Source organism: Lasioglossum baleicum, chromosome 4 (assembly GCF_051020765.1).
Source record: "Lasioglossum baleicum chromosome 4, iyLasBale1, whole genome shotgun sequence".
Lineage (NCBI taxonomy): Eukaryota > Metazoa > Arthropoda > Insecta > Hymenoptera > Halictidae > Lasioglossum > Lasioglossum baleicum.
The window spans coordinates 6,033,147-6,047,427 of NC_134932.1; the positions used below are offsets into that span (position 1 = coordinate 6,033,147).

The window sequence follows — 14,281 nt, forward strand, 5'->3', positions numbered from 1 at the left end:
ATGAAGTTATTATTAGACACATCTTCATTACAATGAAACTACAATATCTTGTGCAAATTAGAGTTTTTGTAATCCCTCTTCCATGGGAAGTAATCGGTAATTTATATTCAATCTGATCGTCAGTAAATAATAAAGATGCGCGAGATCTTTATTGTGATTGGCGACTGCTCGACGCATCCGTGCACTCTGTAAATGCACAGACTCTGTAGTTTAGTTATTATAAAAATTGGAGACGGTGATTGGCTGACAACCATCGATTAAGAAGCGGGGAGACAGTTTAATTGTTGTAAACTGGGCACTGCGTGCGCAGAAACGCAGAGTTCAATGGAGTTCGAGGAAAGAAGATGGCACCGTGAGTATCGTGATCGAAACGGAAAGAATAAAAGTCAAATGTTACGTAACAGGTGCAAGGAAGCTAGGTAGATCGTGTTACCGAATGGCGAAATTACACGGTGCACGCCGGTGGGACGAAATCATGAAAGAAAGGTCATTGCAACACAGTTGAGGATGCGTTTGCGCGATTCATTGTAGATCATATGTAATACCTGAACTATTTATGGATTATTGTTTAATGAACCGCTGCGAAATTATTCGGTCTTTCACATCGAAAAGACGACAGTTTGATTGTTCATGATACTTTCGCGCTCTACTCTATTGTTACACAAAGATACCAATCTGCTCGAAGTTCAACGCATTGCCTCACGCTGCGAAATCTGCCGATGACTTGAGAGAAGACACGATAATTGATCGTCGTGCATACGGTAAGTAATTATTACGTTTCTCGCGGGGAAAAACTGGCGTGACTCCGTGAATCATTAATTATGGCCTGCTTTCCTCTACAATGGTTGGCTTATTCCACTTGCAAATGTATCGCTTCTCGAGTCCTTTAACTTTCTCGTTTGTTTGTATTAATTCGCGATGCTTTCGGTTCGGCGGTATTCATAATTAATCAGACTCTGAACACGTAATAACGTGCCCGTGAAATGAATTAATCACGGATTAGCGAATTTATGGAGCGTTTCGGACGATATTTTCTACAATGAACAAATTCGTTCGGCGGACTGATACGTGGAAGTAAAAATAGCTCTGCCGATGAAGTTTTGTATACTCCTCATAACAGAGGCTACGTGTTCGGAATTTAATAAACTCGAAGTTTACGAATCTATAATGCATTGGCAGTGCAGTAAACAAATTATCTAATCACGGAAGTTGCAGAAGACATAGTGTTGTGCGTTTTAATCATCAGATTAAATTTTCTATCAAGAAAATAGTCAATGAAGATATTCTGTTGAAAGAATTATTTGCTCGGTTTGTGAAAATGAACAACGATATTGCATGTACATTGAATAAACTAGATCATGCATGTATAAAATTGTTCAAGGATCGTTCGATTGTCGCAGAACAATTTCCATGAACACCATAAGCCGAGCAAAAAGGTGTTCAACGAGTTAATCGTTAGAACAGATTCTCTCACAGGTATCACCGACACCCGCGATGAGTCATCTACTTAATCTGCGTCGGAACCAGAGTCTAATCTTATCTGTTACGTCATCTTTTTTTCCTGTTTTCACGCTATTTCCCCAGAATCCGCGATCGATCGACACAAAATCCGAAGGACTTACCGCGAGTTACGTCTCGAGTCCTAGTCTCCTTGAAGTCGCGGCGATAAATCGATTTTTACTGCGTCGTTGCCGATCTCGAGCGTGGACATGAACGTCAAGGACAATACGGTTTTTCGATCGATGATCCTCGTCGACGCAACGGAGGTCACGAACATTATTAGACCGTAGTTAGAATGCAGCGTCGACACGCTGGATAATTGCAGGATAAGGCCAACCAGAGCTATGGGAACCTATTTGTGTATCATAACGATGGGAATGCAAAACTAATACCATGACAGTGGCAAACGTTGTCGCGTCGAACACCAATTAATCCGTTCCGTTGACGGGTCGCCATTGGATCTACCTCGCAAGTTATCCGCTGATCCAGACGAGGACGCGAGGCTCGATTGGGATCAGCCGTCAAACTGTGGGAAGCGTTTATTTGTTTTAATAATCGCGCGCAGAAAGAATTGTATAACTGCTTTGTGAATGAACGGTTTTTATCCGAACGGTGAGAAACTCGAGGAACTAACATGGAATCGATGATCTTGGTCACTGTTTTCTTACCCTCCGATCTGACCTCAATCCAAACTTTTGTCTCAACTGCTTCCTACATAATAAATTCCTTTCTTCTTAAAATAAATGTAATGTATATTAAAGATCTCTCTCTCTCTCTCTCTCTCTCTTCATATCGCTACTCCGGAAGTATAATGACACAACTGCAAAAATTGAAATTTTACAGAGCAAGCAAAAGAAAAATAATTCCAATTTGTCTTAATAGAATTGCCTATAGATTCGGTTGAATTCTTCTATCAGAGTAGTTGGTAGACATTGTGGGTTATTATTGCAACTTTTAAGTTATTTCAATTTATAAAATAATAAATACCAGCCTCACAGCAACCAGTACCATGTAAATACGTCATTGTTCTTCTGAAAATGCATCACAAATTTTACATTTCTATCGTTATAGGAGCAAGGAAAACAAATCAAAATATGAAGCAAACGTTATGAAAAACCAATGAAGTCAATTTCACAAAATTTTACAGTTGCATCATTATACTTCCATATTAACATACATGTGCTCATAATTATAAAAGTGGTCCAAGCCATATATTTCTTCTTTAGGAGGATTAAAGGAATAATTCCAGAATAAATTCGGGAGAGCATGTAAATCCTTTCGCTTACTTCCTAAACATATTTAACACACATCAAATGAATACTGCGAATACAATTATCCTTTATTTCACCGTCTGTATATACTAAATCCATACGTCCTGATTTTCTACTCCCATTTATTGCAAAAAGTGATAGTTGAATCCATAATAGTAACTATAAATAATTCAACTTAAACGCTACAATTTGATAATTCTAAGCGATTGTTAAGCCGCATTCTTCGCAATTTGGTTTGGTATTTTTAATACTGACAGGGAATAGGAGAGGGAATGGTTGTTGATTCGAAGATAAGGACTCGATAATCTTCGATTGGCCCTCTGCAAGCGCTTCTGCCTCGGCAGCCGCTTCCGTTTGCTTTTTCTCGGCGTTGCCTTCCGATTTATCATTATTATTATTATTATTGCCATTTTGACCGTGTGGACCATATGGCCCATACGGACCAGGATAAAATCCAGGAGGGAAATAAGGCACCAAGGGAAAGGGCCCGAAAGGATCGATAAAGGGAACCTTGAACTTCGGTCCTATGGGATCATAGAATCCATGACCGAAAGGTTTGTACGGAAAAACAGGGAAACCCGGATATTTTCCATAAGGTCCTCCATAAAACGGACCGTGATCGTGATATCCATAATTATGATTATGCCCATGATTATTCCCATTATTGTTATTATTCCCATTTTCTCCTTCAGCTTGCACAGCGTTCTGCCCATTTTCATTCCCCTGATCCGGTCTCCCATTGTAATTATGATAGTGAGGCTGATTATAAGGGCCGAAGTAGGGGTCGTATCCACCATAGTAACGATCATGATAATGTGGGCCTGAATTGTTGCCTCCATTACTGTCGTTGTGCGGTCCGTTGTGATGATAGGGCCCATAGAAGCCATGGTGGAAGGGACCGTAGTGAAAACTGGGATAAATGTATCCACCTTTCTGGTTCTGATCTTCTGTCAACGCTGATGGATTCTGGGCGTCTTGATCATCGCCTGGCGATGATGGTTGTCCGTTCGCTGGATGCCCATGGGGGTAAATTTCGTGATTGTTAAACGGTGGATGATGAGGATTGCGGTAGGGGTTATGGTAATTTAGGTTGTAGGGTCTATTGTCTAGCACTCTAGCCGACTGAGGATTCCCATTAGCCTCTTCGTCTTCGATACCTGCCACCGCTGATGGCTGATCAGATGGTCCAGGTGTCGGACGATTATCATACTGATCGTGGAAGTTGTGTGGTCCATACTGAGTGGGAGGGTAGGGTAGAGGATGATGAACGAGATCAGGCTTGTACTTGAACCCCGATGGCTGGTGATAGCCGTCCGCATAGTGTAGAGCAGCTGCGTTCACGTCACCGTCGATCGCGTTGCCTCTGTCATCAGCGTTCGCGTTCTCCACGGCTCCGACGATCGCCTCGCCTCGAGGAATCTCTGGTCCACGGTTCACCGGAAACCGGTACAATTCCGGATTATAGAATTTCGTGTAACGAGGCGCGTCCGACGCGTAGACGTTCTGAAATCCTCTCTGACCATCGTCCAAGGATTGACGACGCTCCGTTGCCAGCCTCTTCGGGCGGTCCGGTGTGCTGCCCAAGAACTTCGCGTTGATGGCCTCGATGGCATCGCCGTGGAAGGATTGTGCCTCCAGCAGCTTCCTCAGGGGACCAGCCTGCTTCAAGTCCGTCTGGTTCTCTCGGGAATCCCGCAACTCCCCCAACAAGGTCGACGACAATACCGACGCGATGTTCTTCGCGAAGGAGGTTAATACCTCTGGACCTACTATGCAAATCCTCGATTTAGAATACATACTTGGTTGCATTTTGGGATTCGTGGATTAAGTGAGGGAGTTCAGTTGCAGATTATGTGTTTCGTGTTGGTACTCTTACAAGGAAACGTCCCGAAGGCAGACACATTCATTCTAGTGAAATTTATGTGACGGGTATTTTTTTGATAAATGTTTAACACAAATAATCTTAAATATATTTTCAAAATAAATAAAAATTCAAAATATCCGATTCTCGTTCTGTTTCTGTTTAAAAGAGTTGTAATTTAATTATAAATTCTTTTTATGCCGAGATGAGAGAATAAATTTTCTCATCAGCATTCATTTCTGTCCAACGAAACAAATTTATTGTGATCGTACAACCTTGAGAACTGGTATCTGCATAAAAAATTGATAAATTTTTTTCGCTAAATCGGTTGTCTTAATGCGGCATTCTTCAGTTTAGAGGAAACTGAAATTGACATCCTTGACTCAAACAGAAAGATTATTCGGTGTTACGATATATAGCGGTAAATATCGTCTATTGTAACTCACCATTGCATTCTAATTTCAATCAACGAGAATCGATTTAGCGACTATGACTAATGCGTTTCAAGCAACACGAGATTCATCCATGCTGATGACTGACAGGTATACATCATACACTTGATGTCACATAGACTTTCTCCCCTTAAACGCACGTACCCCGATACACTTGATTTAAGACTGACAAATTTTGCACGATTCCACGCGAGATAAAAAGACTTAATCATCCTCTTGACATTTTACCTATTCACGTATCTTTCGGGTGGGACACGTGCGTACAGAAGATAGTAATTAGATTTTGCAAAACCGTCCGACATGAAATAGGATATCTAGCTGTTTAGAATGGCCAGCTTTTATTGCCCATAAATTCAATGTGTTACTCATTTATCGTTTTCTTACGTGTTCTCTCGCGTGTCATTTGACGCATTAATTAACAGAGACATTATTCGAATGTGAGAAAAAAACTTAAACAATTATTATACACAGATAAAGACAAGTGCTCATTTAATGGACGCCAAAAGACAGCAAAATAGAATGTAATTTCTCTTGGAAATAATTTAACATTCCAACCAATTTTCAATTTTACCAATCTACTTTCACTGTTCAAATGTTTCATTAAATATAACTGCATTATGAAATATTGAAACAATTTAATCGAAAAGAAATCGTGGATTTTTAAAATATTTTACTGTGCTCTGTGACTTTAACCTTCGAATGGTTGGATCTCCAAGTAAAATTAATCAAATTAATTAGACTATGTAAATTGCGAGATTGCGGACGTTATAAAAGTTCTGATTATCTGGTTTGAATCCTCCAGGTTTGTTCTGTCTCTGAGGAAGAATATTTGTTATTGTTTCGAGAAGTAGTTCTCGAAGTAGTTCAAGGCCTCGCAGAAAGACGATTAGGGTGTGCCCCAGAACGATGAAATAATCTGCTTACTGACTCCTGTTTTAGCCGCGTTCACATCGCCTCGCAGGATCCAGAGAGTCGTGCAGAGCACCGTTATCTGTTGGAAGAACAAAAGCGATAGTTAGAACCGAGTGTATGGTAGCGGGGGGCCTTTCTTTTTCTTTGTGTCGTGAAAAAGATGCCGGCTTCCCCCGTCGGACTGCGTAACACGTAATGAGCCCCCGCGATACCGTGGCCGGCAATTTTCTATAATACGATGTTTTATTTGTCATTGCGTGACGCAACCCGCGTACGCGCGCAAATCCGAAGATCGACGCACCGTTTCATGCACACGCGACATACTTGTCTTCGACACGGTGTCGTGGCGGATTGTGCAAATTTCGAGGGTGCAATCGCAGGTCGGAACGGTCCGACTGTCTTTCCAAGAACTTTCGAAAACCTACAATTAATATTTGGTCTACCGTAAAGCACCATCCATTGGAAGAAATCTTGATTTTTCATATTATCCGTCGCGAATAGTTAGGGAATTGTGTAAGATTCAAGAAAAAAGGTTTAATTAAAAGTTGTGCTTTTAAAATGTAATTTCCAATTCGAAAGATAAAATACTTGCGCTACGACGTCATAGTCGTATATTCTGAGCTACCTAACCGTACAAAATAGTTCTCACATCCTGTTTCCGTTTTATTCGAGGTCACGAAAAAGGTAGATTTAAAATGAAGCGGCAATTACGCGATCGATCTGCGGATGTTTATGCAAATTTCTCTTTTTTGTGGAGCAATTTAAGAATCCCTGATCTGAGCATTCACATTTTGCAGACGGCGAAAAAACAGTGAGCATTGCAATCTGTAGGTATTTCATTGCCATTTATTTTTAGACAAAAAAAAGTAAGACATTCAGTCCCATATTTTTTTAATCAAAAATTGCCAACGTTGTCACATATTTTAGAACGATAATATATAATTTATTTATTTCTTTTCTTGTGCATTTTCCAAACCGGAATGCATTTGAGTGCACAAGCATATGCAGTTCGCGGGTTATGTCACTGTTTAAGGTACCCGAACGCGACAGTTGCGACAGAATCGTCGGAATTCGTGTTTTACCATAGACCACGACATTCCTGTAAAGAGAAGTAATCAATATTCCTCATTTCTTCCGATGGAACCTGTTCTCCGTGAGATCGAAACGCTTGACGAATCAATCGATCGCGGCAATCTTGATTGCTTCCTGAAATTCCCGGAATTCCAGGAACGGTATCGACGATTCACGATCTAATTGGTTCGAGTTATGTAACAGCATTGTTGCTGATTGTGAAGCACGCGGCACGTACCGAAGAAAGTAGAAAAATCGAGTGCAATCACAATGTGGCTTATTGTAGCTCATCTGAGAAAATAAGCCCTGGTGGAATTGCTACGACTTTTTTTATCGAAATTTAATTCCATCTTCTACAATTGCAAATTAGCCGATGTCAGTTATCAGGGAGTCTCTTTCAATCACAGTCGCCAACAGGAAAAAGACAATCATCCGTCGATGCCTTGCTTTCGATTTTGCATACCGTTTCCAGTGTAACGCTAAAAGAGAAATTGCTGATGACATGGTATTGGAGGTTTGCTTTCGATCGAAGCGTGGGTGGATACACTTCACTGCCAGATTTAAGTAGTATTCTCTAGATTATACCAAAGGAGAATTTATGACCTCCACATATAGAACATTGATCACATATACTAGAGACACATAAAATAATTTCTTATTCAAGTTCAACTGCTGCAGATTAGAAAAATGTGTAGATATGTTAATAAATTGAATGGTACAATCATGAGAGATTGTAATAAAAAAATTCTGAAGTGTTCGAATTGATGTTTTTAAATAAATGGAATGACATTTGTTAGTTTGAATTCTTACAGTATATGAACTTCACGTTATAGAACATTGATCATATATTTTCCATAGAGACACACCAAATAATTTCTTATTCAAGTTCAACTGCTGCAAGCTTAATAAATTGAATGGTACCATCGGAGATTACAATAAAAAAATTCTGTAGTGTTCGAATTGATGTTTTTAAATAAATGGAACGCCATTTGTTAGTTTGAATTCTTATAGTCAATCCATCAGCCCGAGAAGCATGTATCCACGTAAAATAGTCGGAGATGTACATAAACATGCAGTACCGATCGATTACCACTGATTAGTTCAAATAGAAAACGAGGGGTACATTGTTTCGCGTTTCATTCATGAGGTTTATTCATTCACGAGGTTCATTTCTACGAGCAGCGTACACGGCGATCGTAATAAAGCACGTGTGACCACTAACACGCGTTGCAGGCTCCGTGAATGGCCAGTGTCATGATCTAACGAAAGCAATGTATATAAATAAGTGCATTTTTACCGAACCGATCAATAAATAATTAATTACAATTGCAAAACCACAGACTTTCCCTCTTCGAGATTTCTTTAATGACTATGCAGCGGTAAGATAAATTTTAATCAATTAATCGCGCATAAATTAACGCTTCCCATAAGATTTCCTTATCGAAGGACGAGAGAATATATCGCGAGACAACGTCTGTTTATATATAAATGCAGAATAATTTTATGGTACTCTCTCGGGCTTACGTAATTATTTTTACTTACAGTTATTAGATAGATTTGAAGTGGAACGTATTCTTAGAACGCAAGGTATTGTCTCGTATTGTAATTAGCACGATTGCGCAACGTTTAGTCCTTTCTTCTCACAAGGACGCGCGCTTTTCAATACTATATAGAGTCGGAAAGTTCACGTCTTACATGCCGTAAAACAGTTCATTAAAGCCCATCCGACACGTATAAATCTTGTACAACACCTGTTCCACACATTATTCGCGGAGCCGTAATAAATAATCGCGACTCGACGATGTATTGTTATATCGATCACAATGACGCCGTTTGATTTACAAGGCTGCGTTCAACACTAATAAATCCGTTCGAATTTGTCGCCAATAAATAACAAATTAAACCGTGTTTCATACGAACGAATAAAGTGCAGTACTACGGCCGTGCCTGGTGAAAAATAGAATTATTTGTTGCAAAATTAGCGGGGACCTGTCAGCGGGAACGATATGCTGTTATGTTGCAACGCACGATGCACCATGCAGAAATAAATTGTTGGTGATGACGATGTTGCAAACTTTTACACGTATCACTTCTGTCTCACTCGGATGATAAATTATTTCCGTGGTTTTCTTTGAACTCACTGTACAATGATTAGTTGTTTCACTCCGAAATTTATTGTTATTTAAAATGAAATTATAATCGTTGGATTGCTTCGAGTAATAAGTGAATTGTTCAGATGACACACAGATCCTCGAGAATGCAAATTAAGGTTTTGCTTGGTTGCAGGTTTACGTTGATAGAGAGTTTTAAGTCGAAGTCGAAGTCAGAACTTGTAAGAAGCGAAATGTTTACTCTCGAATTACTCAAACAACGAAGAGTTCGTTGTGCAACTTGGAATTGCAAGGAATGCGTAGCGAGTCGAACAAGAGAAAAATTCAATTTTCCTGTTTCGGGGACAGAAAGTTGCCTCGTTACCGCGTGGTGCATCCTTGCCGGACGAATATCATCTTCCTTGTTGCGAAAGAGGGTCTGTTCTTCGGTTATTTTTCTCGTTTCTGTCAACCAGGCCGGGATTAGTGTTTCGTATATGTATACTCACTTGTAGCGGGTAATGCATCGTACGTGAGACTCGTGACGACTAACAGTCATACACCGTGCTCGATGTCATTTATACTTTCTCTCCGTAAACAGTTTTGCCCTAATTCAAATGACATAAGACTCGCAAATTTTGCATAATTCCGCGGGGAGGTTGCATTGAGGCAGGAATGCGACAATAAGAGTGACTTGAACCCCACAATACCGACATTAACGTTTATAGTTATTGTCAGGTGACGAGCACCAGGAATACTTATTATTGAGACTCAACCCCTTGCTTGTGGCAGTCGAAAGAAAGTGATTTTTACCACGGTTTTATTAGCTCGCTTTCTTGTCTGTCTGTTTGTTTGTTTGTCTGTTTGGTTGTTGAGAATTATTTTCTCAAAAAATATTACATTTATAGATGCACGTTTCAGAGAGTATCTCGAATTGCATCATCTTGAAGCTAGAAAATTCTTCAATTTCTAAAGAATTTCAGAATACAATTGCCTTGAACTTATTAAAAGCACAATTACCTGATTCGCCTGGTAGAAAGTTGCACATTAATGTCAAATTACAATGAACTATCACCGGTAGAAACGTCCTTATTATCATTCTTTCACTTGCCGATCGGTTGAGTGATTTCGAATCAAGGGAAACTAGAAAATTGATCAATAGACCTCGACTACAATTAAATTAATTCCAAGCCATTTTCATAGAATGTAAGCGTGAGTGTAGTATAATTGTTCAAGTTGAAATGTGAATTTTTTTAAACGTTCTCTAGAATGCAAATGTAATTATCTTAAAATCAAAACTGTCCAAACCCCTCAATCGCGCGCTGCTTACGAGTCAAAACGTATTCATTGTATTCGCTATGTATGCAGCATAATGAACTTATAACCCTTTCATGTTAGTAAAGAGTAAGTGTTGCAACAAAGTTAAACGATCCGCCAAGAAACCAGTTTGTGGAGATTTGAATGTAGATATTCAAGCCACTTTGCACTCTCTTCTTTATGAAGTATTATCATTGAACGATCAGACTACAATATCAAGACTATCTTCGGAGATTGTAGTAATTTATAGATTCATTTTCTTGATGGTGTGCAAGGTTTTTATTAACATCAGATATATATAGTAATACGAAATTGACAATGCCACTTACAATGCCACTCTACTAATAATTAATCATTAATTAATAATTCGTAATCATCGATTAACACTGGAGCCACCAATTGGGTCATAATATTCTATCCCGAATTTCTTAAATTGACATTACTAAATTCACGAAGGTGTCTTCATAGCAAAATTGTTAAATCAATTCTTTTATAATCAAAATTGCGTTAAATTTTAATGAGTACGCTCTTGCAATTTTTACAAGAAAATAAATAAATTGGACTGCTCGGTACTCCCAGTGTTGATAATTAGTTACGACTTATTTATGTAGTTAATATCCTATTTGACTTAGGGGGCGAACAACATTGGGAGCAACGACACCCTGAAGATTGTAAATTTGCACAGCTTGCGGTTGCGCACGGACTATCTGTCCAGCTCCGTAGTTTTGCGCGACAACTAGTGGTTGCACACCGTTGAGCCCGCTCAATTGTGGAGTCTGAAGGCTATTAATTTGCTGGTTCATAAATCCAGTATACTTCGATACCATGCCAGTTATGCTTCCGTATGGAATTCCACCTGAAACGAAACAGTATGTGGGTGACACACAAGCCGAAATCATTTGTATATATTCCTTAAATATTAGTCATTCCCAACAAATAGAACTTTCTTTGCCAGCATTTCTACTTATCATTACTAAAACAGCAGAAAACAATTCGACGTATTCAGTTAATTCGAATATCTCGCGCGATGAGTCGCACAGTGGGTAAAACCGACGAATTCTGTGTCGAAATCAAAGAACTTTCGATAGAAATTAGACAGAGCGATAAAATTTTTTTTAAGTGAAAGATGAAACTTTGTAGAATATGAAATAATTATGGAGATTGTGTGGTACGAACGTTTTTTAACCTTGAGAAAATTCGTTAAACTTGCAGAATTTCAAGAAAATGGTGGTTTTTCCAATACCACGCGCGGAAGAAATCTTTTTTAACCTGCAACACCTTATTTCCCGTAGATTTTTTCACGCTGATTTCAATTCTAGTCTCAAAATTTGTCTGCGACCTCAGGATTTTGCAAGAAATCGCATTTTGTGAACACAACTTATGAAATTATTTCAACTTACTTCTCATCAACGAATTTTTTAACTACTGGTGACACCTTATTTTTTTATTTTTAGCAAAATCCTAAAGTCGTAGACAAATTACGAGACCAGATTTGAAATCAGCGTGAAAAAATCTACGGAAAATAATGTGTCGCATGTTAAAAAAAATTTCTTCCGCGCGTGGTATTGGAAAAACCACAATTTTCTTGAAATTCTGCAAGTTCAACGAATTTTCTCAAGGTTAAAAAACGTTCGTAACACAATCTCCATAATTATTTCATATTCTACAAAGTTTCAGCTGTCATTTAAAAAAAACTTTCATCGCTCTATCTCATTTCTATCGAAAGTTCTTTGATTTTGACACAGAATTCATCGGTTTTACCCACTGTGCTTCGTCCCAGGCATTGAAGTCTCCAAACTGTCTGTTCTACTTAATCATTCTCTCGAACCAATGAAAATTTAGCATACCTTTTAGTTCTTCATATTAAATTTGCATTTAAGATGATTGTCTGTACATTTGACTGTATAGAATTAATGTTAATAATTCAAAGTTTAACTCATGTTTGCCTTGCACACTGAAAAGTGAAAGGACTGGGTGTCGCATCAGAAAGATGGTGTCGTCCCCTGTTGTTGCACGACTGCACGAGAAACGATTGATCATGTTACCATATGTAAGATAGGGGAATTAACACATGTATTTACGATGATTCATAAGTAATTGATGCGATAGTGAAAGGTAAGACAAACATAGATTAGTATATGTAAAATGTAAACTATTGTGCACTAATGAAAAGTGAGCGGACTGACTTACCGTACGCCAATCCGTTCACCATTTCCACGATCCCAGCGCTGTCCGGTGCGGCTGTCGATAAGTTTAGCAAACCAACCAGTGTTAACAGCAGTACAGTCTGCAAACAAATCGTTGTAGTCAATAAATATGCCCTGGGTTAGCCAATCCTTAACATTCTAAAATAGAGACCGTCTCAGTGAGAAATTTCCAAATCCAAATCTACTTTTCAGTACACGTATCACTCGCTCACATGAGAGATCTATTTTAGTTTAAAAAATACCGACATCCCCTTAACGCTAGAACTATCAAGTCCGACAGAATTACTGATTTCAGATTTGTTTCTTTTACAATTCGTTAAAAATGTTTCGCACTCGCGATCGAGATCGATTCGTTGATCTCGGTCGTTTAGCGTGGACTGGTTGATCCGAGTAACTGCAGTAACAGTCACAAATAGAAAGTGCACCACTATTTGCATGTCAGCATTTTTTCCGTGGTGCGCTGGTTTTACAGTAAACAAGTTGCGTCCAACTCGACACACGAATTTAGAAATTCCAAGAGGTATTGAACAAACACGTTTCAGCTGTTAATTCGTTTCGCTTTCGCGTCAGCTTTAAACACTTTCATTCAAATACGATATGTCAACAGTACAGGGTGAACAAGCTTTGATAATGTTCACTCTGACCTTCGATGAACAAATATCCGGGACACCAGCGAGAGAATCGTGATACAGAAATGAAATTCGAGTACGAACACGCAGATCGAATTATATGCATGTATATGTATAGCGTAGGATTACCGTTGGCCAATCATAGACGAAGATTTTGTTGCGAATTTTCGTAAATTTCGAGTATTGCTAATTTGGGCGAATTTTAAATTGTTGTGTTCCATTTAAAGCAGTCAAGTGACGAACATCTAATAGTCTCAAAGTTGTGAAATATAGGGACCTTGAAGAACACAATCACCTCTCACACTGTTACTCACGTGACCTGTATCATACTCATGCTCTATTTTTCATTCTTGTTCTACTTAAAACAGCCTAGGTCCTAGAGATTCGTTTAATAATTTCTATGAAAACAGCAACCTTCGTGTCAAAATAAATTATATTATGCTGACAGTCTCCTCATAGTGAAGTCAACCCAATCGCAAAGACAATGTTTAATATACACTAAGCAGTGTAATATAATATTTTCAAAATGATACCTGTAAATCAACAACTAATAAAGAGAAAAAAATAAATGTTATTTCAATGACTCTAGTTTCGATAATTACGTTCTATCTAAAATGATAAAACCTGTTTCTCCGAAATATCACTGTGTCAAGTACCATTCAATGAACTTCATTTTACAACCGTAAAGCAACTACAATAAATAAACTCTTTAGGTTTGAGATCTTTTCGCATTCACAATCGAGCTAGATAACGTTAGCACTGCATTCAAACTTTCATATTTCTAATTTCACGAACGACGAGACACCGATTAAATTACATAACGAATTGAAGTATCGTGTTCTTTCAGTCGTGAATATTAATACACAAAGGACTTATGTTTAGTTTCTGTTTCTCCGAAGCGTAACGTACCTTCAAAGGTAGCATATTGACCTTTCCCTAGTCGCGACGCGAGGACAGAAGGAAACTAAACC

The 14,281-nt window shown here is 38.7% G+C and overlaps 2 protein-coding genes across 2 annotated transcripts; both read right to left on the reverse strand.

Annotated features, from left to right (window-relative positions):
- Positions 1 to 2,662: 2,662 nt before the first annotated feature.
- On the reverse strand, positions 2,663 to 10,530 carry LOC143208079 (uncharacterized). Its single transcript, XM_076422146.1, has 3 exons — positions 9,667 to 10,530; positions 6,009 to 6,075; positions 2,663 to 4,537 (listed from the first exon to the last, which is right to left on the reverse strand). Exons 1-3 carry the CDS (start codon positions 9,682 to 9,684, stop codon positions 2,970 to 2,972), a joined length of 1,653 nt encoding a protein of 550 aa, XP_076278261.1. The 5' UTR covers positions 9,685 to 10,530; the 3' UTR covers positions 2,663 to 2,969.
- A 206-nt stretch (positions 10,531 to 10,736) lies between these two features.
- On the reverse strand, positions 10,737 to 14,281 carry LOC143208080 (uncharacterized). The gene is made up of 3 exons (XM_076422147.1): positions 14,220 to 14,281; positions 12,665 to 12,761; positions 10,737 to 11,330 (listed from the first exon to the last, which is right to left on the reverse strand). Exons 1-3 carry the CDS (start codon positions 14,232 to 14,234, stop codon positions 11,086 to 11,088), a joined length of 357 nt encoding a protein of 118 aa, XP_076278262.1. The 5' UTR covers positions 14,235 to 14,281; the 3' UTR covers positions 10,737 to 11,085.